This window comes from Scleropages formosus, chromosome 11, assembly GCF_900964775.1.
Source record: "Scleropages formosus chromosome 11, fSclFor1.1, whole genome shotgun sequence".
Classification (NCBI taxonomy): domain Eukaryota; kingdom Metazoa; phylum Chordata; class Actinopteri; order Osteoglossiformes; family Osteoglossidae; genus Scleropages; species Scleropages formosus.
The window spans coordinates 25,717,967-25,743,138 of record NC_041816.1 but is presented as its reverse complement, the minus strand read 5'-3'; the positions used below and the strand labels follow the sequence as shown (position 1 = coordinate 25,743,138).

Below are 25,172 nucleotides of genomic sequence, written 5' to 3'. Positions count from 1 at the left end.
CCGATGACTGGGGAGGTCACGAAAGGCATGGTATTTGTTTACAAGTGCCTATAAGGGCATCATCATCCTGGAATATGGGAACATAATGAGGGAACAGTGTTTATGCCATAGGGTGCATCTGGTCCAGTAATGCCGTCATATTCAGTTTCCTGCTGAAAAATCATCAGACCTCAGGACTCCTACCAGATGGCTACCCATGAGTTGAAGGCATCCTTTGGCTTTTGCCAAATGTAAACCTGTCCAGGAAATAAGGTGAAAGATGCCTTATCAAACATTTACATTTAAATTTACATTTTTTCAATTATCTGAATATCCACGATTTCAAATTGCCTTCCTAGTAATTTCTTTTTTCGGTATATCAACATGTACATTACATTACAGGAGTAGCTGTGTCAAGTTTTATCCAGGACCAATCTTAAAGTTATACATTGTTTGAACCGCTTGTCCCATACGGGGTCGCGGGGAACCGGAGCCTAACCCAGCAACACAGGATGTAAGGCTGGAGGGGACACACCCAGGATGGGACGCCAGTCCATCACAAGGCACCCCAAGCGGGACTCGAACCCCACACCCACCGGAGAGCAGAACCCGGTCCAACCCACTGCCCCACCACACCCCCTCTCTTAAAGTTATAGCGCATGAACATTTACACCTTACATGAACTTAAGAGCTCATGGGCGAAGTGAGTGGACACAAGGATTTTCTTTTTTCCATTTCTCAAAGACCTAGTTTTTTGTGCTGCTTACCCCCAGTTATGCGTCACTGTGTGCTGGCCTTGGATGCAGGCGATTTCTGAATGGTAACCCTGCCATAAATTCCAGCTTTGAGAAGCTCACGGCATAAAATTTTTCTTGAGGTCGGGTCACAGAGGTATCGAGTCAGTGCTGTGGTAATTTCTGAGGCTGTACTTTAGTGTCATTTAGCAACTGTCCTGCAAAGTATTCGTCTATCCTTGTCGGTGAGCCCTGACTCGTGACCGCCGTTTCCTCTTTGTTCCTCGATGCACTTTGTCCACGTCTTCCTAAATGCTGTCAATATTTTTGAGACCCTTTCCGCTGACACGTTAAATAATACAGGTACACCTCGCTTTTCGAAACTTGGCTTGACGCCCCTTCGCTTTCTCGAAAGACCCACGTTTGTACCTGTTTTCGTTAACCGAAAGAAATACGAAGAGGATTTTACGAAAAAAGGCAAAAAGCGGAAATAGCGTTCGGTGTTTGTTTTGCAGCGAGCCGTTACAAAGGCAGCGCGCGTTCTGAGCAGCGAGAGCGGCGCCGCCAAGCTCCTTCCCTGGAAACTACGCTCAGCATCGGCATCAAGCTGCCATAGCTTCGAACTGTGTCTGCGAGCATCTGTGCTTCATCTTGAGTATTTTGTGTCCTAAGGTATCAGAAAAGCCTAAGAGAGCTCGTAAGGGTGTCGCACTTAATGTAAAAATGGACGTAATTAAACATTTCGATCGTGGTGAGCAAAATAAAGACGTTGTGTGCGCGTTGACCTTTCCTGCGTCCGCCATTCGTACTATTAGGTCTTACGTGTTATTTGGGATGATTCGGTAGGTTATTTTTTGGGCCTGGGAACGCTCAAAAAATTTTCCCGTATAAATTAATGGTAATTGCTTCTTCGCTTTACGCCGTTTCGGCTCATGAAAGGGTTCATGGGAACGCTCTGCTTTCGGATAGCGGGGGAAACCTGTGTTGTAGTTTTTGTGGCTGATGCGCCTGCAATTTTGGCACCGACTATATGGCATCTAGAACTCTGTTAGTTACCCTACGTTGCTTTAAAAATTTACATATCAAAGCTCTAACTGTCAGACCTCTTTTATAGTTGACACATTCTGCTAATTGGGCATCAACATAATCATAATATGCCTCACTTTTGTAGCTGTGTTTTTATTTACGATTTACTTGCGTCAGATTTTACCTTCTGTTACTTAGTCCACATGTGTATAATGAACGTATAAATAGTGACGCAAGGATTCCGAAACCCAGAGCACCCTGTCAAATCTCCTTCTGTTAATTATTCTCCTTTGAGTGGCTTACGACGGTTAATTAACAGGCTGACAATTCCTCAGCTCTCTGGGTCCCCGTGGAACAGAGAAATATTGAGTTTGTGTGTGTGTGGGGCCCTCTTGGGTTTAACAGGTCACCTTCATTAACATGCAGATTAAACACTACTTTTGTTCTCCTCTCGCTTAGGAGCAGAGAAAAAATTTGTTGCCATGACGACCGAATTGCAGGAAATTGCCATCACTGAAGAAAAGCCTTTACTTCCGGGTCAGCCGGACTCAGTTAAGGTGAGAGGTCAGGGTGCAGTCGCCTACCGCACTCTACACACACTATACAAACACACATTCTCAAAGCGACCTAGTGCAAGGAATTAAAGTCATGGCAAAATTCTTAGCAATTAACAAAATTTCCTATGGGAGGAAACCGGAGCACCCAGAAGAAACCAAACCCACACAGACACGGGGAGAACATGCAGACTCTACAGAGACTGAGCGGGGATTGAACCCATGTCCTCTCGCACCACCCGGGCGCTGTGAGACAGCAGTGCTACAAGTAACATTTTGACATGAAACAGCTAAATGTGTTTGGCTTCCTATTGCCACCTGGTGCCAAAATGAGGAAGGACACTAGAGAAAGTCATGCTCAAAGTCAGGATTTTGCTTAATTTAATAAATTTAAATAATTTAGTCTTTTAATAACCTTTAAATGATATCTGTGATAGGCATATCAGCAGGTCTATTTTAGGAGCAGTGTCATCCCAGTGAGGTCAGCATTGGCTGAGTCATTTGCAGCCCCTCACCGTGTCCCCGCTGTTTTCCCAGGAGGCAGAGCTAGCTGCTCGAATACTGCTGGACCAGGGTCAGGTAAGGATGTGGGCGCATGCGTACGAGAGCGTGTATGAGTGAGCACACGTATGAACACACGGATGAGCCTGACTCTCTCTCTGGCCCTCAGGAGCACAGCATTGAGACACCGCACGGGCTGCTTCACGTCACTCTGCATGGCACGGGGAACACCCGCCGGCCTGCCATCCTCACCTACCACGATGTGGGGCTGGAGAGTGAGTGGACTCCTGCTTCTGGCCTCAGCCTTAGAAATTCTGTAGTGGCCGGCCAGCGAACAGCTTCTAAATATCTGCTTGGGAGTAAAAGCAGATCAGTTTGTACCACCTGAGACTAGCCGATGCATCACCTGATGGGTTGTGATGATCAGTTCTTATAAGCCGAATCCAACTAATGAAGTCTACAGTTTTTAACTGTAATTTCCCACAGGGAGCACATGTTTCACTGTAGCAAAACGAAACGCGGTCGTACCCTGAGATTTGCCCGTGCCGGTTACGAGAATTCAGCGGTGACAGCCGAGTGGGATGAGACCAGAGCCACCATGTGGTCTTCTTCACAGTTACAGTTTGACTCGTGCTTCATTAAGTTCTCAACCTCCAGTAGGTCTTGTTTGCTAGTTTCGACTGTTATGATCTCTCTAAGTATACTTACAGCAGTAAGGAAACAAATAACAATAATAATACAGACATGCGTCGCTTAACGACGGGAATAGATTCTGAGAAATGCGTCGTTACGTGAGTTCATCATTGTGCAAATATCATAGCGTGTACTTGCACAAACCTAGATGGTATAACCTTGATCACAGAGTGCACTTATACAAACCTAGATGGTATAGCCTCTATCATAGAGTGTACTTAAACACACCTTGATGGTATAGCCTGGATCATAGAGTGTACTTGCACAAACCTAGATGGTATAGCCTCAATCATGCAGTGTACTTGCACAAACCTAGATGGTATAGCCTCGATCATAGATTGTACTTGCACAAACCTAGATGGTATAGCCTCGATCATAGAGTGTACTTATACACACCTTGATGGTATAGCCTCGATCACAGAGTGTCCTTATACAAACCTAGATGGTATAGCCTTGATGCAGTCAAGAGATGCGGTAACACGAGATTTATGACACTGCTGCTGGTGTAACACAGAATAATGTTTTACAGTAAACTTTTTTTATAAGCAGTAAGAGTACACTGTAAAATATTGATAAAAAGTACAGTATAGTAAATACATAAACCAGTAACATAGGTGTTTATTATCATTATCAAGTATTATGTACTGTACATAACTGCATGTTCTATACTTTTATATGACTGGCAGTGCAGTAGGTTTGTTTACACGAGCACCACTAGAAACACGTAACACTACTTGCTACGACGTTCCAATGGCTACGATGTTGCTAGTTAATAAGAATTTTTCAGCTACGCTATATTCTTATGGGACCACCATCGTATATGTGGTCAGTCGTTAAGCGAAATGTCATTAAGCGGCGCATGACTGTAATGTCAGAGTTTTTAGGTGTTCTCTATATACAGGTCCGTCGTATTGATCAGCTAAACACCAAATTGCATGTAAGATCTGGCAGTAGAACTTGCTGTCATTTATGCTCTGTTCTCATATGTAGTACTTTCTGTGTAAATGTTTTGCCTGCCGGCATTGTGTGTTTACCCTTCTTACTTGCACAGTCATGCTTTTCTAACAAATGAAACAGGACACGGAACACACACCTTGTTTGTAAGTCGTTCTTGAATTTCTTGTTGTGGCACAGCCAGTTCGTTTTCTTCACCTGCATGTGACTTTTATGAGGCTGGTCTGGGCGCTGCATTTTGTAGTTCGTTAGTACTTCCATTTATTTTCCAGACTCACTGCACTCGCCTCATTTTCCAGAGTTCAATATAAAGAGCCTTCTGTTTATTAGTGGTAATTACTGAGAGCACAAGCTGGACATTGTGGTCAGTGTCCAGTTGTGTATTTTTCTCTTAACAGAAGAATAATCAATAGTTAACTAATATATTTCAATATATTGAAATATATTAATATGTATAATATATATAGTATTTCAGTAATGTTTAAATATTTGTTCCTACTGCAGATTAAACTTTTCTCCAAAAGGCAAATCGGCGACTAATTTTAATAAACCCCATTTCACACATCCTAAATCCTCATACTACTGGTGTGAACTGAGTACATCCCAGCTTTTTGTTGGACTTCCTTGCTGAATGTTAAGTTGTTCTGCAAGATGCTTTGGATGAAAAGCTTTATGTAATAATATATAATATGCATTATATATTATTAAATAATATATAACACATTAATGTTCTCACCTCTCTAAGGTAAAAGCTGCTTCTCCGCTTTGTTCAAGTTTGAAGAGATGCAGGAGATTGTGAAGAACTTCACGGTGGTTCACATAGATGCCCCGGGGCAGGAGGAAGGGGCTGCTGCTTACCCAGCAGGGTAAGATCTGTGCCATGTTGCAGCCTGGCCGTTATGTAACAGTGGATATGCTGTGTAGCTGTTTCAGGAGTGTGTGTGTGTGTGTGTGTGTGTGTGTGTGTGTGTGTGTGTGTGTGTGTGTGTGTGAGAGTTGCTGTAGTGAAATTACCCAGCTGTGTAAGTGGGTGAATAATTCCAAGCTTATATTTGTAACCTTAACATAGTAAGCTGCCTTGGAGAAAAGTGTCAGATAAATGTAAATATTCATTTCTGTTGTGTGTTGAGCCACATGTGATCTGTAAAAGGTGTGTGTTGAGTGACTAAACTTTGATTTTAATAGGTATCAGTATCCTTCCATGGACCAGTTGGCTGAGATGATCCCCTCGGTTCTGCAGTATTTCAAGTAAGTCCTTCTGTTTGCTTCTGACCTGCACACTCACACACACACACGCACACCACACAACACAACACACACATGTTCATACACAGACTGACACGCAAGTTTTTTCCTTTGTTCCAAATCCAAAATCTATATACAACATCAACATAAATTATAAATGGACACTGTAATTGCAAAATGATAGGAGGATGAATGTGCCAAGCACTGATTTAAGTGATAAAAGTCTCTATACGTACTTTTTACAGCAGCAATGCAGAGGTGGACCAGTTCACGTTTTGAATATCATTAGTTCTTAGATCAGCGCCCTTTATGATTTTTTAAAATTTGTTTCTAATCTGATATCTCTTTATTCAGATTCCGAAACCAAGAAGCTTACGGTGTGTGTTTGTAGTGCAGCGCAGTGGTTTTAGTGTAAGCGAGGCGAGGATGTCTGCGGAGCAGGGTTGTGTGGTTGCAGTGCAGGGAGTAGGAATTGAGTGTGCTGCTGCAGTAACCCACAATCCCTTTCTCTCACGCAGTTTCCGCAGTGTGATCGGGATGGGCATAGGTGCTGGTGCATATATCCTCTCCAAGTTTACAGTGAGTCCCTCGCACCATATCCAGAGGGGGAGTGTGTGTTAGCATGAGTTAGCGTTTGGAAGGTAGTTGAATGACCCTATACATCACACACTTGTGCTGTAAAGTGTCTGTGCGAGTGTGTTAGTTTAGTGCGTGCTCGTTTGAATGGTCCTGGGCTGTGTGTAGTTGTGCATCTGTGCTGTATAACTATCTTAGGCATGTTTGGAGTTTTAACCCCCTTTTGTGATCATCAACATAGGAAGCTCTTGCTGTTCTGGAGTGTTACCTTGTTGTATTATCTTGGTGTGAATGTATATTAGTCTGAATGGTCGAGGGGGGTGCGGTGGCGCAGTGGGTTGAACCACAGTCCTGCTCTCCGGTGGGTCTGGGGTTTGAGTCCCGCTTGGGGGTGCCTTGCGACGGACTGGCGTCCCGTCCTGGGTGTGTCCCCTCTCCCTCCGGCCTTACACCCTGTGTTACCGGGTAGGCTCCGGTTCCCTGTGACCCTGTATGGGACAAGCGGTTCTGAAAATGTGTGTGTGTGGTTTACAAGTATTATTTCACTCTGTCCGTTTTAGCTGAACAGCCCAGACTTGGTAGAGGGCCTGGTTTTGATCAACATTGACATGAACGCTCGAGGTTGGATGGACTGGGCTGCACACAAGGTCAGTGTCCCCATTGAATCACTGCGCTGCACTCCTGTCAGTGTGTCTGACCTTTGTGGTCTTTAGGCGATTTAGTTGTTATGCAAATATCATAGAGTGTACTTATACACACCTAGATGGTATAGCCTCGATCACAGAGTGTACTTACACAAACCTGCATGGTATAGCCTTGATCATAGAGTGTACCTATACAAACCTAGATGGTATAGCCTCAATGCAGTCAAGAGACGTGGTAAACAAGAAATTTATGACACTGATGCCGGCATAACACAACATACTGTTTTACAGTAAACTTTTTTTTGTAAGTAGAAAGAGTACACTAAAATAACGATAAAAGTACAGTACAGTAAATACATAAACCAGTAACAGGTGTTTATTATCATTATCAAGTATTATGTACTGTACATAATTGTATGTGCTATACTTTTATACGACTGGCAGCACAGTAGGTTTGTTTACAGCAGCACCACCACGAACACGTGAGTAACGCGTTGCGCTATGGTGTTGCCAGTCGATCAGAATTTTTCAGCTCCATTATAATCTTATGGGACCACCGTCGTATATGCGATCAGTTGTTAAGCAAAATGTCATTATGCGGCATATGACTGTGCTGTAATATAATGTTACCTTGAGAAAATCACTCAGCAGTTTGACGAGGATCATCTGCTCTGCTGGTGCCCATGTTTCAGTTCACATATTGCATGACTGAAATGTAATGACACTGCAGCTTCACTTTTTGCTGGTTTTTCCGATTTTAGTATTCGCAAAGCTACTTCGCGAGCGGGGTTAACCGGTCCGATAATAATTCTGTCGTAACAACACGTTACTGCTGACTCGACTTTTCACCGCGGTCTACTGAGCATGATGAGACAACTGGGTCTGACTCATGTGTAATGCTGTATTCACCTTTGTCCCCCCAGCTGACCACACTGACGTCCTCCCTCACAGAACAGATCCTGACCCACCTCTTCAGCCAGGTGTGTGTATGTCTGCATGCACTCATATCCCTGCATGTGTATTTGTATATTTACATTAATTCATTTAGCTGATGCTTTTCTCCAAAGTGACTTACAATGATTTACTCATTTATACAGCTGGGTAATTTTACTGGAGCAATTTAGGGTAGGTATCTTTCTCAGGGGTAATACAGCTGGAGGTGAGATTGGAACCTGCGACCTTTGAGGTCAAAGGCGCAAAAAAGTACACTACTCTCCACCCCTAAAATTATCCACCCCAGATGGGACTCGAACCCACAATCCCTGGCTTAGGAGGCCAGTGCCTTATCCATTAGGCCACTGGGGCTCTTCTCCCAAAGGCTGTGTGCGTGTGCTCTTGTGCCTCTGGGGATAAAAAACGGTTTTGTTTAATGAACCAGTGATGAGTTGTGTCTTTCAGTTTAAGTCTTTCAGCCTTAAACAAACTTTCGGTCTTAATCACAATTTTGAAAAGCAAAGTATATATTATGAACCTTCATATTTTTAGACAAAAATTATTTCTAAAATATATACAGACGCCCCTTGACTTGCGCAAATAGACCATTCTTTAACCCCTTACGTAAGTCAAAAGTTACATATGTCAGATTCCAGCATCCTTCACTGTCGTATTTATAGTCGATACACCTAAACCTGGTTCCCGTGCCATAACGATAGTCGTTGTCCAGCTGCTTACATCCTTATTATTTTCAATTTCATCTCCAAATCGATTGCTGTATGCTTGCGAGACGGCTCTCATTTTCCTTCAAGTGCACGTTTACCACCAGGCTTTGTAAATAATGAAAAGGGTAAAAAATATGCAAAAAAAACACTACACTAACGAGAGGAGATGTGTTCACGGCTCAAAACTCGCAGGAACTGGGAAGATGCAGCTTCCTGCCTTGTCTGGTTACGCCAACTTGCGCTTAACATATTTCATATGTTTTGCATAAAATAAAAGCGCTATCTGTAAATAATGCGTATGCCGGGAATTTTTTTCCGTAAATCCGAATTAACGTAAATCGAATTTATATAGCAGAGGGGTGTCTGTAGCATATTTTATGGTGAAAATCCCTTTACTGCAATGTGTCCAGATTTAAAATATCTGCAGTGTAATGCATCAAGTTTCTAAAAAACTTTTTCTCAGAACCCAACTTAAAATCTTAATTAAAAATGTGAAACAATGCATAAATATTGCAAAAAATCTCAGTTCACTCTAAAAATCATAAAAATGTTTATGTGGAATTATGGCATCCAGACCTGTATTTCTCAATACTGTTGCGTTTGTGCAAGTGCCTGTCATAGTTACTGAGGAGGTTAAAATAAGAACAAGAAGTTAAGATTAAGGAAGAAGACGAGATGATCTCGTGTTTTTCACACCTTAAAAAGAAAAATCAGTGTTTTCTCTGTAACCCCATGAGTTCTCATTACTGTGACAGGACCTTCCTGACCAACTTTAGGACCTTAAAATAACTAAAATAATCGTAATCGTAATAATTTCGAGAGACGTTCAAGAGCCTAAGGTGATGTTAGCAGAATTTTTGCTGAATCTTCACAGATGCCACCATCGTGAGCAAACATGGTGAAGACTCTCATCGCCGTAACAGATAAAGAGCTTTCTCATCTCGTTTAACTTTCCTGACGCCGACCCACATACACAGTCGTTCTGAGAGTCCTCGCTTTTGCGCGTCTCTTTGCCCGAGCCTGTCAGAACGCACGAAAGGTGTGTAACGTGTGCGTGTTGGCTCCGTTTCTCTAGGAAGAGCTGTCTGCTAACACAGACCTGCTGCAGATTCAGAGGGAGCGGCTCTCCAAATGCACTAATCTCAGTAACGTGGAGCTCTTCTGGAAGAGTTACAACAGGTACACACAAGCGCACGCGCACACGCACGCAAAGAGCGGCTTCTCGGCTGTGGAGCTTCTCTGGGACGTCTTCGTGCGGTGCTCGTACATCGTGCGCGCACACACACACACGTGCATTGACACGCTTACTTGCACGTGATTCTGCAGCGCTAACCTTTACCGTTGTGTTCGTTTCAGTCGCAGAGATCTGAACATCGACCGGAACAGCCCCCTCAAGTAAGAGCGTGCCCTCAGCAACCCCAGCGCTGTAACGTGACATCCCGCAGTGTGTCGTTCCGCACCCTTTCTGCAAACCGACAGTTCGCTTGCAATTTACTGTACGGCGCTGTATTGTCTTTCCTCGATACCGTAACCGTTTACACCGCGGCGCACAAGCCGCAAGTCCTCAGCTCTCCTCTCCCGCGCTCCTCAGCGGAGTGCCCATAGTGTCAGTGCGCTAACACTAACATGCTGCACTGCCCTGTCAATCCTGTCCTCCAGATGCCCCGTGATGTTGGTGGTTGGAGACCAGGCCCCCTACGAGGATGCAGCGGTTAGACTTCATTATAAAATAATGCAGTTCGTTCATGTCGCCTGTACAGTGAGCTCATCAAGTCTTTAAGCCTCTCTTGATCTCAAACTGCTTCTTGCAGAAATCTTAGCTGAGATAAATGGCAGCGGCATTAAAGTGCAGTTTCTTAACGACGGTCCTCTTTCCTTCACCAGGTGGAGTGCAACAGCAAGCTGGATCCAACAACCACTTCATTCCTCAAGGTAGCCACGTCTTGTCCTTCACGTGCCTTTGTGTCTTAATGTGGGTAGAAGTGGTCCAAGCAAGACTAACTCCTTCTTTCTTCTTCATTTCACTCTTGGACAGATGGCCGATGGTGGCGGCCTCCCTCAGCTGACCCAGGTATGTATGCATACTGGACATGCACAGTTATTCATTTATCTGACGCTTTTCTCCAAGGTGACTTACAATGTTAAGTCACTTGCAATTATTTACTTGTTTGTATAGCTGGATCATTTTACTAGAGCAGTTTATGCTAAGTATCTTGCTCAGGGGTACTGGAGCTAGATGTGGGCTTCAAGCCTGCAACCTTTGGGTCCAAAGGCAGCAGCACTAACCACTACACTGCCAGCCCCTCCCCACTAATGTACTGTAGACAGACAGATGAACACATACGTAGTACGTAGATTGGCAGAAACTACTGATCTTGAAGGAAGTGGCATAAGACATATTGAAGACATGCAGTGACAGAGTGAAACGGGTGTCCACTATGTGGCCCCTCTTTGTTACGTCACTGATGGCGCGTCCAGATGCATCGCAAGAAACGCAGTATAAATTGAAACGCAGCGAAGCAGTTTCAGTGCTTACGGAATAAAACTGCTAAAAGACACTAATGCAGAGAAAAAGCATCTATTTATGAAAGATTTCAATGTCCCCGAACTGCAAAGTGAACGTTTGAGGTCAGCGATGGCGTTTTAAGAGCGTGTCCTCCCGGGCGGAAATGCTGGGCGCACGGGGTTGTGCTTCGTCGCTAGAAAAAACCCTTTTTCGGACGGCGAATTTGTCAAGAACGTTTTTGAGCAAGTTGCTGATATCAAATGTCCTGAGAAAAAACCCGATTCGCTAAAATGAGCTGTGGAAAGGTTGACGAAAGTGCTACTTTTTTTTAGAACATTTTAAAAACGAAAGGTTCAGAGTGCCCTATATGCACTGATATATTGGAAACATCACTTAAAACAATATATACGTACTTGTTGAAGCCGGTGATGTACTTAATACGACTGCACCCTACAATAAAATAAATAATTTGTTAATTTGGACGTTTAAGATTCAGTCATATGATGCTGATTAAGATTCGCTGTATCGCTTGTTAGCGACCCTTGAATAATTTCACTAGAAAGTTGGCCACCTCTGGAGTTAAGTGTAGCCCACCTGACCATCCAAGACCAGGGTTAGGAGGCCCCGTAGGTCTCATGGTCCTCAAGAACCGGGTTTCAAGAGGCCCGCATGCTTGTGGATGTTTTCACAGACCGTTCGCTGTAGGTGTACTCTGATCGTGGGGTGTCCCATTCTGCCGCCCCTCACACCCGTTCACCCGTTCCCTATTTGTTCACAGCCCAGCAAGCTGACCGAGGCCTTCAAGTACTTCATCCAGGGCATGGGCTACAGTAAGTGCCTCTGTGTCTGTTGCACGAATATTGTTTAATTTGTATTTACAAATGGAATCTATGGTTTCGCTTATTAACGTGCACTGAGTGAGTTATGATTAACATTTTGTTCGTTTCGGAAATAATTTCTCTATAGCCAAGTTAAAATGGAAAATATCTGTTTGTAAAGGAAATGTGTGCCGCCTACATGTGAACAGCACACGGTCGTGAACTTGCACTGAAAGCATAGATATATAAAATTAACGTGCCCCCCCCCCCCTTATCCGCGGTCCGAAAATATTAAATGGAAAATTCCATAAATAAACAATTCATAAGTTTCAAATTGCACGCCGCTCCGAGTAGCGTGATGAAATATTACGCCGTCCCGCCTGGGATGTGAATCATCCCTTTGTGCGGCGTTTCCTCGCTGTATAAGCTACCAGCCCGTTAGTCACTTAGTAGCTTCTCGATTACTGGACCGACTGTCGCGGTATCGCAGTGCTTGTGTTCAAGTAACCCATTTTTCTTAATTAAAAAAACTTTGTTTAAAAAATCAATGCTTATGAGGACCCGGGCAATTAGTTATTGTTGTTAATCTCTTATTGTGCCTTATTTCTAAATTAAAGTTTATCATTGCTATGTATGTATAGGAAAAAACATAGTATATATAGGGTACGGCACTATCCGCGGGTTCAGAACACATCTCCGCGGATAAGGGGGGCTACTGTAATCTTTGCAGACAATAAATTCCCGCAGTTGGGCCTCTGAGAATTCACAGTATTTCTCCTGTTGACGAACATCAGGAGTTGGTTGTGTATTTCCATGTGCTGTGTTTACAACTAATCGGTATTTTCCCCTTTCTCTCCCCTTTCTCTCCCCTTTCTCTCCCCTTTCTGTCCTCCTTTGGCCGCTGTCCTCCCGCAGTGGCGTCCTCCTGCATGACACGGCTCTCGCGCTCACGCACCACCTCGCTGTCCTCCTCCTACTCCATGGAGGGCTCTCGCTCCCGCTCCCGCACCCTGTCCCAGAGCTCGCAGGGGGGCCAGCTGCCCCCCAGTCCGTCCCACACCATGGAGGTGTCCTGCTAAACGTGATGGGTGCCGAGGGGGGGGAGGGGTGGGGGCAGATCACATTCATTAGCAATTTTTTTTTTTTTTTTTTGCTTCCCCTGAGAAATTACAGCAATATTTAGTGAGGAGCACTACATTCATTATTCTCAGTCGTTACGAGCGTACAGGTCGACGTAGGGAGGGAAATGAATCACCCACACACAGAGCAAGGGAGAGCACCCCCCCCTCCCAGGCGCTGCCATGCAACATCATCTCATCCTCCTCTTCATCCCATACTTGCAGCAAAAGGGGGGGATGAATTCCCAACTCTCTCCTCCTCTCTCACTTTTCAGCTAGATCATCACTGTGTCTTAAGACAGCCCTTTAACTGTGTGGGCGGCGTCGGTGTGTCCGGGCGCGAAGACAGCCCTTTAATGTGGCAGACCCAGTGAGGTTGGGCCGTAGCGTTCAGAACTGTCAGACTTAAGCGTAGTCCTGTACAGTTGTAGTTCTTACAATAAAATCGATGGTGAAGACTGACAATAACAAACATACAGTGTAGGAAGACATAGGGGCTTTTAATATGATTATTATTGTTATTCATAATAACAATGATAATAAAGTATAGCATTAGACAATATGGTTCCTTAACTACAAATTGTTAAGCAAAAACAAAAGAAAAAGTGTTTAACCTGAATTCTTAGTGTCTGTCTGTCCTACAACAGTATTTGCTGAGAACTTAAATAATGGAATGTGTGTTTTAATTTGCTGATGTTGCCGTAGTGAGGGGCGGCAGGCGTGAGCACGGAGGTGGGTCTGGAGGCAGAGTCTCGGTGTCTGTCTTGGAAAAGCCTAGCCCATGAATTTCGAGTGGTCTCTGCCCCGGTTTGCCACCCTTGTAACGCTGTCGTTTTCTGTGACTAAAATGTGTTCAACTGTGTACGGTTATCTCCAGAGCTTCCACTTCCTTCTCACGTTCTCCTTTTACGTCTTTCTTTGGCGCATTATGTTCATCTTATATTTTTGTGTGGGGTTCTTTGGGAAGTGGGTCGGAACTGAATTAGTTTGAAGCCGCATGCATGAATATTGATTCCGTCTGTAATTTCACTTCACGATGTGTGGTTTGGATCGGCGAGGAATGTGGAAACAACTGACAGCACAAGGAAGCTGAATTGTAGATGGGAAGGACCACGAGGCCTGTGGGAAGGGGGTTGATGTTGACTTTGGACAAGGAGCTTCTTGAAAGAGTTAAGAATAAAATCCACTCTAAATTCTCCACAGTTGGTGAAGTTACCAGTTTTGGCCTCAGGTGTCAATGTCTGCCTTCTAACTAGAAGCCTAAATGAAGTAGAGCTCCTTTTTCAGTAGAGCGTGGAGATCATCTGTATCCCAGCTGCTACCAAGATTCGAAACCACCTACCTTCTTAATGCCGTTGGTCCTCCTCCATTAACCCAAAGGTCTGATCCTTTCAAAATCTGTTGTTAAGAGTCAAGACATGAACTGACATCCCGGAGGCATGATCCAAATCTGAGAGCCAACGGAATACGAAATCTGGATCCGACCTAGAGCTACGTGTGGCTCTTCGTTGTAGAAAAAGAGACAACTTGTACTACCTGACTCTGGGTGTCAGTTTGTGAGTGTGCACACACATGTTCCAGTGCCCTTCAGAGCTCTTGTGAGCACATTCAAATGTTGATAACAGAGGAGAGATAAGAATATTGCATGAGGAGCTGTGATCAAATGCAGCAGTTTTCATGGTAATGGTTGTGAGCTGGGAATAGCTAAAAGCTGCTGCTCACAATATTGCAGTAGTAAAGTGTGTCCTCCAAAATTATTTGCTCAAATTCCTAGAGAAACAACTTATCGAATACCCAGCTTGGAGCAAATATCCTCGTCAGTGCCACTGATGTTCTGCCAAACATTACCAAGCCAGAGCCCAAACCCAAGTCCTTAGAGACTCCCTCAAGCCAATACCAGCCCCGATGCCACTGATGATTCCAAAGAGTTGGTGTAACACCAGCCCTAGAGATGAGCCATCACTGATCACTAGTCAGTTAATTTTCATGTTACAATAACAAGTGTGACCTGACTGATATGGAACTGCACTTCTGGTCAAAATGTTGCAGGTTGAAGTTCTCGAAGGTCTCAGCTATACTACCAGTAAGCTTGGCAATTGATGTGAACTGCTTAGGATAAACATGAAACTGTATAAATACGTAAATTGTAAAATTGTAGAGATATAATCTACTCTGGAAAAGCGTCTGCTACGCAAAGACATATAAGTATTATTAGACATAAAGCTCACCACTGCCCTGTACTGAAGACACAATCTAAGGTCCCAAAAGGGGTGCCTTTAGGAAATACTAGTCTATTCGCATGTGTGTGTTTAGCCGACAGAAATCATCTTTCGTCCTGATGTGCAAATTTACACTTCTTTTTAAAGCCCTGTCTTCTTTACTTAAGTTAAACAGTTTTGAGCACTTAACCCAATCTAAATGTGTTCTTGGGGCCTGAGCTGGTGGTGGGGGTGTAAGGAGTGAGCTACGTTGTAATGTGCATGTAAATTAATGGCTTTATTATAGCTGTAGTCGTAACGGTGACCGATAGCGGAAATTGTGATGACGATGATTATGAATGCAGTGAGGAAGAATGGTAAGAAGGAGGAAGACTGCACAGAGGCCCCACCGACTGCTGCAGTGGGATGGGCCATACATGTGAAACCCGGGGCCAATGGTTGGGGCCTGAAGCAGTTTACCAAATAATGGAAATGGGCAGGTATTAGGATGCAGTGTTTGGCCGAGCCGTCTGAATGTAACTGTGTGTCCAGTTTGGGTTTTATTATTATTATTATTATTATTATTATTATTATTATTATAGATAATAATAATTTTTTTCTCCTGTTTTCTTTAATAAGAACGTCTGTTTTTCTCTGTGATGTGTTTGTTTACTGTCTCTGTCTCCTCACAGGCTAGCCAGTGGTGTGCAAGTTATTGTGTAACTTTTTGTAGCTTTAGCACTTAAAAGAGGAAGTAATATAATTAACAAATAACGATAACATAATACAATCAAATGGACTTGTGTTGCTAATTTCTTCTGTGTAATCTTACAATGAACAAAATTTTAAAAAAGAATATCTGAAGTACTGCTAATAAAAGTTGAGAAAGTACCTCCTTCCTGCATTGTTCTCTGCTTTTCACTCAGAAAAAGTTATTGTACAGGTGGTCCCCGATTTACGATGGGGTTACGTTCCGCGAAACCCCACATAAGTCGAAAATATCGTAAGTCGAAAATGCATTTAATACACTTAATACACATCTCTGCGTGACAGACTGGCAGATGCGGATCGATGTCTAAAATTCAAAATTTTATGTATGGTTTCCACTAAATGTCTTGTCGCCAGCTCACCATCGTAAAGTAGAAAAAATCGTAACTCGAACCATCGTAAATCGGAGGTCACCTGTACATCAAGACAGATACCAAATATATTTAATTGTTAAGACTGTTTCTGAACATCAGTTCATATTTAGACTTCCTTGGGATTGCTAGAAAATAACATTGCTTTTTGTACCATTTCAAATGAAAAATACTTCCAACACAAAGCAATACACTGTAAAGAGACTACTTATAGATCTGAACTAAAATCGCTCAAGAGAAACTTTACAACTATGTCGTTGGATGTAGAGGTTGCAGGTTCAAATCCAACCTTTCACTGTCATACTCTTGGAAGAACCGTATCTTAACCACAACTGTTCTCCAGATATTTGCAGCTGAATTACGTCACCGCAACCGGTTTGTGCCACTGATGTCAGTCCATGGATTCATTCTTTCTCTTCCCATTTCTGACCATTTCCATCAGCATATTGCAACAGACACTGAAATTTCACGGAACAGGCATCATTTCCCACTCTTTACTCATCTAGCTTTGCTAACCACACTCCCACTAGACCTTCTTCTTCTTAGGTGAATGCAGTGGAATCCACAGTGGCCTTCTACTGCTGTAGCCCATCCTTTTCAAGGTTCAATGAGTTGTATGTTTAGAGATGCATTTCTGCACACGACTGTTGTACTAGACTTACATTTATTTCTTTAGTAGACGCTTTTCTCCAAAGCGACTTCCAGTGAACTCTATGTAGTGTTATCAGCCCACACACCTTATTCACCAAGGTGATTTACACTGCTAGATACACTACTTAGAATCGGTCACTCATCCATACATCAGTGGAGCACACCCTCTCTCTGTCACTCACACACTATGAGGAACCTGAACAGCAGGTCTTTGGACTGTGGGAGGAAACCCATGCAGACACTGGGAGAACATGCAGACTCCACACAGCTTGAGCAGAGATCAAACCCATAACCTCTCGCACCACCCAGGCGTGGGAACTGCATTGCAAGACAGCAGCGCTACTCCCTATAACACCATGCTGCCCGTCCCTTTGCACTTGTGTTTTTCCTGTTGGCTTTAACAAGTCCATCCAGTTTCTTCACACCTCTCTCAGAAGTGCTGCTGAGTAGATGTTTTTTTTTTTTTTTTAATTGTACCATTTCTTAAAAAACTGTAGACACTGATAAGAAAACCCAAAGATGGTGGCCCTCTCTGTGATGCTGGAACCACCATGTCTGGCAGTTATATACTACCTTCAAAATCACTTAGATTGTGCATCTTCCTCATTTTAATGCTGTAGCTGATCCTAGCTGTGGCTGCATACTTTATATATGCTGAATTGCAGCCACATAATTCACTGTTAGGAGGAGCAGGTATGGAAGAAATTTTTCTCTTTCCCATTTCAGCCATAGGAGACATTGAAAGAAACCCACTCGGACAAACAAAGACTTTCACAACAACATCGGCCGATGGGAGGGCCCCAGATGGGTGTCTCCCCGATCAGTCTTTATTGCCTGCTTTTATTTGGCAAGCTCATACATAATTCATTCCAGGGTATTAACAACAGGTGTTCAGTGTTTTCCCGCCTTTTTTGCCTAGTAACTTTCTGCTTCTTTTGTTCTCAAAGCCCTCACCCTAAGCCAAATTATCCAGCCTCCATCATGCAGTTTACCTTAAACTGACCTCCCTCCAGGCAAGGCAGGACCATCAACCTTTTATGACATGCCTTTATCAGATAACCTCTGACCTGGTGCCTGGTACAGCCTACTTCTCCCACAACGGTCTTACATTCCACAGCACAGAACACAGCCCCAAACCCAGTACAAAAATTTGACCAGTTACCATGCTTAACAAATTCTATGACTACTAAATTTTGACACCACATAAGCATTTCAAACAAAACTAAAAATGGGCACCGCTGGAATCATTCTATCCGTAGAACTAGAAGGAACAAGTGGGACAACGTTGGTTTGGAGAACCTAATGAATACCATGGTGGTACAACTAATAATGAGACAAACAAGGAGTAGGATGAACTGGACAGAATTCAAAACACCTGAAAAACAAAACTGATAATACTTCAGTGCACTGCACTCTGGGTTCAGGTGAGAGGAAAAAGGATGCACTAACAGTATCTATTACAAATGTTTATTAGAACATTGGCATACAAAGAAAAAAAACACTCTCAATCTAAGGATCCCATTTCCTCAAGGGCCTGCACCTCAAAAAAGCCTTCCCCACTTACTTTGCACCTCTCAGGCTTTACTCCTTGCTCCTCGCTAACACAGTTACCCCCTTATATTCCCCGTAAATCCCCACAATGGTTAAACAGGTCATTCACATATTACCCACAATCCAACAAACCAACCAACGACGCGACGAGCCGGAGTCTATCCCGGAAACACAGAGAGCAAGGCTGAAACCCAGTCCAGCGGGGAAAGCAAATTACCTTCCACTCTGTTGCTGTAGATATGTATGTTGTGGAGATGCCCTAGTTTTGAGACCAAAAAGCCTCACAAAATCAGGAGCAGTGAAACAATGGAATCCATCTCTGTGAAATTCTGTCATTTCCCCCCTCATCATCTATGGTGTAGTTTCATACAGTTGCCACTTCATGCAGAGAAATAACATCACAGAACATGAGTTGATCTTGCCCCCTAGAAGCCTCACATCAGAACCAGGAAAACATTTAGATTTAAATGCCTCTTGGAGTTTTTGAGCGAGTTTCAAGATCCTTGCGTCACTTTCATGCATTAATATTTTCTTAAGAACACTGAAACTACTGGGGGTCAAGTTGACAAGTAATATATTAAACCTGGCGTTTTTCGCTTCAAAGCATTGGAAGAGGGTAAACATTTCTTGTGGCTGTATACATTGTGGAATGAGCTATGTTATAAAGGGCTGCAATCCCTTTCAAGTCACTTTCTCGGTTTCTTTCGGCCATTTCTCCTTGTCAGGGTTTTTAATTTAATCTATTTTATAATTTATGACTAATTTATAATTTTATATATCTTTTATATGTTATGGTATAATTTTTCCTCAGAATTAGCAAATTTAATATTGAAAGTGAAAAGTTAAAAATGTTTTCACTTTTAAAACCATTTGAACATCACTGGAAAACAATGACAGGTGACAGTCTTCAGTGGAACACACTCTCCCTGTCACTCACACACTATGGGTGAACCTGAACAGTATGTCTTTGGACTGTGGGAGGAAACCAGAGCACCTGGCGGAAATCCACACAGGCTGAGCGGGGATCGAACCCATGTCCTCTCACACCACCCAGGCTCTGTGCCACTGAGCCGCCCAAATATTTTATATTCAGTCATGTAGACACATGAATACATACCCAGCTGTCCAAGCTGTGAGTGTATGTTAGGTACACCAAAATAATATAGGCTATGCTGCGTCTCCATCATTTTCCTACTACGTCTTTGTGTTCCTCTCTGTCAAATATGGTGAAGATTTGGGTATATTTTAAATGATCATCTATAAAGCAGAGCTTGCCAGAAACACAGCTATACCCTCCACAGCTACAAGTGCTTCGATCACAGTCTTTAATGACCTTTCTTAGCCTCACTACACAAACTTATTTATACACACACACACACACACACACACACACACACACACATTTTCAGAACCGCTCGTCCCATACGGGGTCACGGGGAACCGGAGCCTACCCGGTAACACAGGGCGTAAGGGGACACACCCAGGACAGGACACCCATCCGCCGCAAGGCACCCCAAGCAGGACTCGAACCCCAGACCCACCGGAGAGCAGGGCTGCGGCTCAACCCACTGCGCCACTGCGCCACTGCGCCACCGCACCCCCTGAACTTATTTATACTGTTAGGTAATTCTTACTGGAGCAACACAGCGTAAGTACCTTGCTCAAGACTATGACAACTAAAGGCTGGATTTGAACCTTCAACTTCTATGTCCAAAGGCAGCAGCTCTAATTACTACGTTACCAGCTGTATAATATAGTATCGCTCTAATAATGGATTCGCGTGATTATATTCATGCAAGTGGACTAGATGACATCAATACCATTATCAATACGTTTGAATGCGTGTGTGTGTGTATGTGAGTGTATGCAGGTGTGCTGATCCAGGAGCATTGTTTGCAATAACGTCATTTTCGAAAGACAAACACCAAAAACAATGTGCAGAAGAACGCCTGTTTCGGGAAGATAAGGGGCACAGTGTAAATGAAAGGCGGGGCCCTGAATGAGTGTGTGACTTGTTCCCGTGCGAAGGCACAGTTTGGTACGGAGGTGATACTGGGTGTTATCAACAGGTGTTAAAATCAGGTGAGCGCCAAGTGACGCATTTAAATATCCGGGCCTGTTTCAGCTCAAAAACCGGACACTGGTCTGAAACAACTGAAAGATCTTATTTCAACGGGAACTAAAGCTTTATAAAATACAACTGAAATTACACAACATATCAGGAAATTTTTTATTTTCATTGTTACCCTTCAATGTAAAAATAATAAATAAATAAAAGTTTGCCATCCGCATAACTTCAATTTACTAGGATCGCACTGTAAGTACAGCGGTAAATTTTCTCACCATGAAATCGAACAGACAATCCCAAGGCACGTTACAGTTCCTGAAGAACCTGAAGCTTCATGGGACCCAAGTCTAACTTATCTGTGTCAATTCCACACGTGAAAAAAGTAACTTTACCATGTTTAATACAATGCCTATCCCAATTTATAATTCTGCATATTTTGAGACTGTACAAAAAAATAACACATACACCTTGCTAGTTAAAAGCTAACAAAGTATAATTATCACAGTTATATGTTGTGCATATTTGTCCTTTTTGTACTGGTCCAGTATATTGCATATGTTAATATATGTATTAAATATTAATATATTTAATTATATATAACATTAAATGAAAAGCTTAACTGCACTCTACTGTATCTTTAGTAAAATGTAATGTAGACAACATATAATATGGCACCCTGCACCTTTTAATTAAGACAATATAAGGAATGTATCTTTTTACAGCATTGTCAGAGTGTCAGTCATTAAGTGACTTGAGTGTAATGAGAACATGTATAGGTAAAGGGAAAAAAATACGCACAAGCATGTAATACGCTTATCTGCATGAATAAAGAACCAGCATGCAGCGTGTGAATCATTTCCCAAATCTATAAAGGCGACATTCAGCCAAATGGAAAAAAAAAAAAACCCGGACTGGAAGAGATCAGGGGTGCAGAAACATGGCTTCCTCATGTCCTTGTGACCCATGATGGGAAATATGATGATGATGACGATGATGAGGATGATGAAGGGGAAAGTTATTGTGGTTATGATTAATAGACATCTGGCTCTCAGCATCCCACTCACAGCCAGCTGAGCATCACGGCAACAAGTGTGACCAACAGACCTAAAGAGGAGACACATTGGGGAGGGACACAGATTTACTCAAAATTCACCACACTGCTACGTTTAGTCAAAATGTTTATTTAAAACTCTTAATTCTGGTTAATTTGAGTTCCGTGTCTACATTTATGTGAATGAGAGAAAAGCCAGGACTGAACAGGAATGGTGAAGGAGTCATAAGCTGAAATAATGTAAAGAAATGGGCTTCGTCATGCCCCCCCCCCCATACTCTACATTCAGTACTATTCCTGTTGGGTTGGGGTCTTCGCTGAAATTGTATTCTGGATTGTGGGTGGCTGAGTTTCATGGAAAGGAAGTGCTCACCACTGTTAAGTGTCCTCATGCCCGGGAGTGTCGTCAACAAACTGAAAGAGCCCCCAGCATTGATGCCGGGGGCTGAGCTGTAAACTGTTGTAGCGCTGAACGTGACAGTCGTGCCGTTTCCCGTGGTTGTTCCATTGGTAGTTGAGTTGGTCGCGGGTGGGACGGTCACTGTACTGTTGCCAGATGAACCGCTTGCAGTCGTGTTGGACGCTGAACTGTTGCCACTTGAGGGGGTCATCGTAGTGTTACCGGAGGAGCTCAGTGAACTGTTGCCGCTCGAGGGGGTCATCGTAGTGTTACCGGAGGAGCTCACTGAACTGTTGCCGCTTGAGGGGGTCATCGTGGTGGATGAATTGGAGGGAGCTTGTCCCCAGACCCCAAACATCAAGCAACCCATCGCAATGGCAATGGTGAAAATCACTCTGTCTTCCATTCCTGGATGGAAAAACAGTGGGAGGGGCAAAAAAAAACTTGCTGATTACTAATGTTTGATGCCCTTCAAAATACTGAGAGAGAAGCTGAGTGATGGCATGTTTTAGAAATCACTGTACAAATAAGCTACTGTATCAAATAATAAATAGAAATAGGTGGAAAAATCACATCAGTGCTGCTATAAACGTACACATTTCCTGTGGAATCTAAAATCTTTAAGTATGACTAATGTGACTTTAAAATTGAAAACACCAATATGCAATACTCAGTGTTCACTATGAGCCAAAAACTCAGTACACGCAGTAACACTCCACGGTGCGTGTGCCACTCACTGCTTCTGAAAATGACAATTATGCTCTAACCCAGTCCTGCAAAATTAATATACTTCAATAAAGTGTAATGAAATAATTATACTTTTAAAAACTAATTAAAACTTGAACAATTGATAAAAAGTAGAAATACTGCTTGGCAGAGAAGGGAAATAAAATGAAGGGGTATTGAACATATACCAGCAAAATATGATGGGGGAAAAAAAAAAAAAATTAAATATTTTTAAACACATTTTTCCAAAATATAGAATGACCACAGTCGTACATATCATATGTGGTATAGTAAGTAAGTTATACACACACAGACACGCACGATATACACACATCTCCCCCGTTCATATCGTTAGTTTTTTTGAGTTTTTTTTTATACAACACCAGCATGTTATCATAGGCCAAATAAAACTTAAAAATTAAGAACCACACGTCTGCAACTATGTCTCTCTTTCTCCTAATGTAACGCAAACTGTATTTCTCTGAGATGGATACAAACGACGTCAGTGTTAAATGAAAATGTAAAACAGCTTAATTTAATTTAAATCCGAGATTAAATCCATGATGATTCATCTTCTGAACAGGTCAGATGTGCAGACTTTTGAAGCAGTTTCACACACCAACTAGTCAGTAAGTAGTAAGTAAATAGTAAGTAAGTGGTAAATAATAAGCAAATATTAAGTAAGGAAGTAATAAACAGGTAAGAGACAAGCCTCTGGATCCAAGGTCACAGGTTCGAATCCCCACCTTCGGCTGTAGTACCAGCCAGGCTTTCAGCAAGTTACTTACCATAATTTGCTACAGTAAGAATTACCCAGCCGAATGATAAATAACTGTAGCCTCAACATACATATGACATGTTAAGTCACCCTGGAGAAAAGCGTCAGAAACGAATAAATGTAGTAAAGTATAATTAATTCCTCGCGCAGCGGACAGTGTATCCAGGGTAAAGACAGAGTGTTTTACCGGGTGTAGTCGTGTGGAGCTGCTGGGAGCCCAAGTCCAGGAGAAGTGAGAAATTCGAGAAGGAACAGGTGCTGCAGACCCGAGCTCTGAGGTGCGCGCCGCCGCCGCCCGCTATTTTATCGCGTCGGGGACGGGCCCGCGTGGCCGTTGGGCGTGGGCATGCGCGCGCCCCGCAGCAATTCCATTGTGAGTGTTTTCCGACGCAACATTCCTCGCTTTCCTAATGTGGTGGAATGCAGTTTAGACACTGATGTCAAACTGCCGTAGTTTCGATAGTTATGCTGCATTTCCTCTCAATCGCCCATGGTGACACACACACACACACATACACACACACACACACACACAGTTGCTGAAACTGCTTGTCCCAAGCAGGGTCACGGCGAACCGGAGTCTAACCCAGCAACACACGGCATAAGGCTGGAGGGGACACACACGGGACAGGGCACCAGTCCATCGCAAGGCACCGCAATCAGGACTCAAACCCCAGAGAGCAGGACCCAGTCAAACCCACTGCACCTCAGTTCAGTTCAATTCAATTAACACACACACACACACACACACACACACACTTTCTGAACCGCTTGTCCCACACGGGGTCACGGGGAGCCGGAGCCTAACCCAGCAACACAGGGCGTAAGGCCGGAGAGGGGGAGGGGACACACCCAGGACGGGACGCCAGTCCATCGCAAGGCACCCCAAGCAGGACTGAAACCCCAGACCCGCCAGAGGGCAGGACCCAGCCACACCCGCTGTGCCACCACACCCCCTCAATTCAATTCAATTCAATTCAATGTATTTTCATAGAAAGCTCTTCTCAGTGACACAGAACGCTGAACAAAGGCATAAGGCAAAGAAACAAATACATCACAACAAAGAAGACAGTTTACACACACACACACACACACACACACACTGGCTGAAGGCACTGCTCCCAAGCGGGGTCGCAACAACCCGGAGCCCTAGCCCGGCAACACCGGGTGTAAGGCTGGAGGGGGAGGGGACACACCCAGGACGGGACACCAGTCCACCACAAGGCACCCCAAGCAGGACTCGAACCCCAAACCTGCCAGAGAAGACAGTTTACAGACTAGTGTAATACGTTATCAATGCTTTTATAGAACTATATGTATGTCTACTGGACACGAAGGAAAGGAACACAAACTCCCAACTGAAAGTCAAGGGAGAAAATAACCACTGTGGGCCCAAGTGCCAGTAACTCCCCCCCCCCCTCCCCCCCCACTAGGCATTCTAGATTAAATAGGACTTCTAAGTCAGTTTACAGGTAACAATGGCATTGTTGCTGTATGGTACCTTGATTTCCCAGTTCAGCAAGGTACATCTCGTCCATCATGGGGGTTGGTCATCATCTTTAGTCGGCATGGGCTGCTGTCTCACAGCGCTTGGGTGGTGTGAG

At 43.5% G+C, this 25,172-nt stretch overlaps 2 protein-coding genes and 1 non-coding gene across 5 annotated transcripts in view; 1 reads left to right on the top strand and 2 right to left on the bottom strand.

The window, feature by feature from the left end:
- Positions 1 to 16,095, top strand: part of ndrg2 (NDRG family member 2) — a 35,979-nt gene extending 19,884 nt beyond the window's left edge. For all 3 annotated transcript variants that reach the window (XM_018763835.2, XM_018763836.2, XM_018763834.2), the window contains exons 2-16: positions 2,199 to 2,296; positions 2,831 to 2,872; positions 2,964 to 3,069; positions 5,187 to 5,307; positions 5,627 to 5,689; positions 6,205 to 6,265; positions 6,823 to 6,909; positions 7,830 to 7,886; positions 9,640 to 9,743; positions 9,921 to 9,959; positions 10,224 to 10,275; positions 10,449 to 10,496; positions 10,600 to 10,635; positions 11,849 to 11,900; positions 12,804 to 16,095. In XM_018763835.2, the coding sequence (XP_018619351.1) occupies positions 2,222 to 2,296; positions 2,831 to 2,872; positions 2,964 to 3,069; positions 5,187 to 5,307; positions 5,627 to 5,689; positions 6,205 to 6,265; positions 6,823 to 6,909; positions 7,830 to 7,886; positions 9,640 to 9,743; positions 9,921 to 9,959; positions 10,224 to 10,275; positions 10,449 to 10,496; positions 10,600 to 10,635; positions 11,849 to 11,900; positions 12,804 to 12,967 (1,107 nt within the window). In that variant the 5' untranslated portion in view covers positions 2,199 to 2,221 and the 3' untranslated portion in view covers positions 12,968 to 16,095. The remainder of the gene's footprint in view (positions 1 to 2,198; positions 2,297 to 2,830; positions 2,873 to 2,963; positions 3,070 to 5,186; positions 5,308 to 5,626; positions 5,690 to 6,204; positions 6,266 to 6,822; positions 6,910 to 7,829; positions 7,887 to 9,639; positions 9,744 to 9,920; positions 9,960 to 10,223; positions 10,276 to 10,448; positions 10,497 to 10,599; positions 10,636 to 11,848; positions 11,901 to 12,803) is intronic.
- Positions 8,139 to 8,211, bottom strand: trnar-ccu (transfer RNA arginine (anticodon CCU)). Its single transcript has one exon. It is a non-coding gene; the product is annotated as a tRNA-Arg (tRNA).
- A 4,658-nt stretch (positions 16,096 to 20,753) lies between the features above and the next one.
- Positions 20,754 to 23,853, bottom strand: LOC108940854 (carbohydrate-binding X8 domain-containing protein-like). Its single transcript, XM_029256071.1, has 3 exons — positions 23,756 to 23,853; positions 22,038 to 22,472; positions 20,754 to 21,717 (listed from the first exon to the last, which is right to left on the bottom strand). Exons 2-3 carry the CDS (start codon positions 22,468 to 22,470, stop codon positions 21,674 to 21,676), a joined length of 477 nt encoding a protein of 158 aa, XP_029111904.1. The 5' UTR covers positions 22,471 to 22,472; positions 23,756 to 23,853; the 3' UTR covers positions 20,754 to 21,673.
- Between the last annotated feature and the right edge of the window lie 1,319 nt (positions 23,854 to 25,172).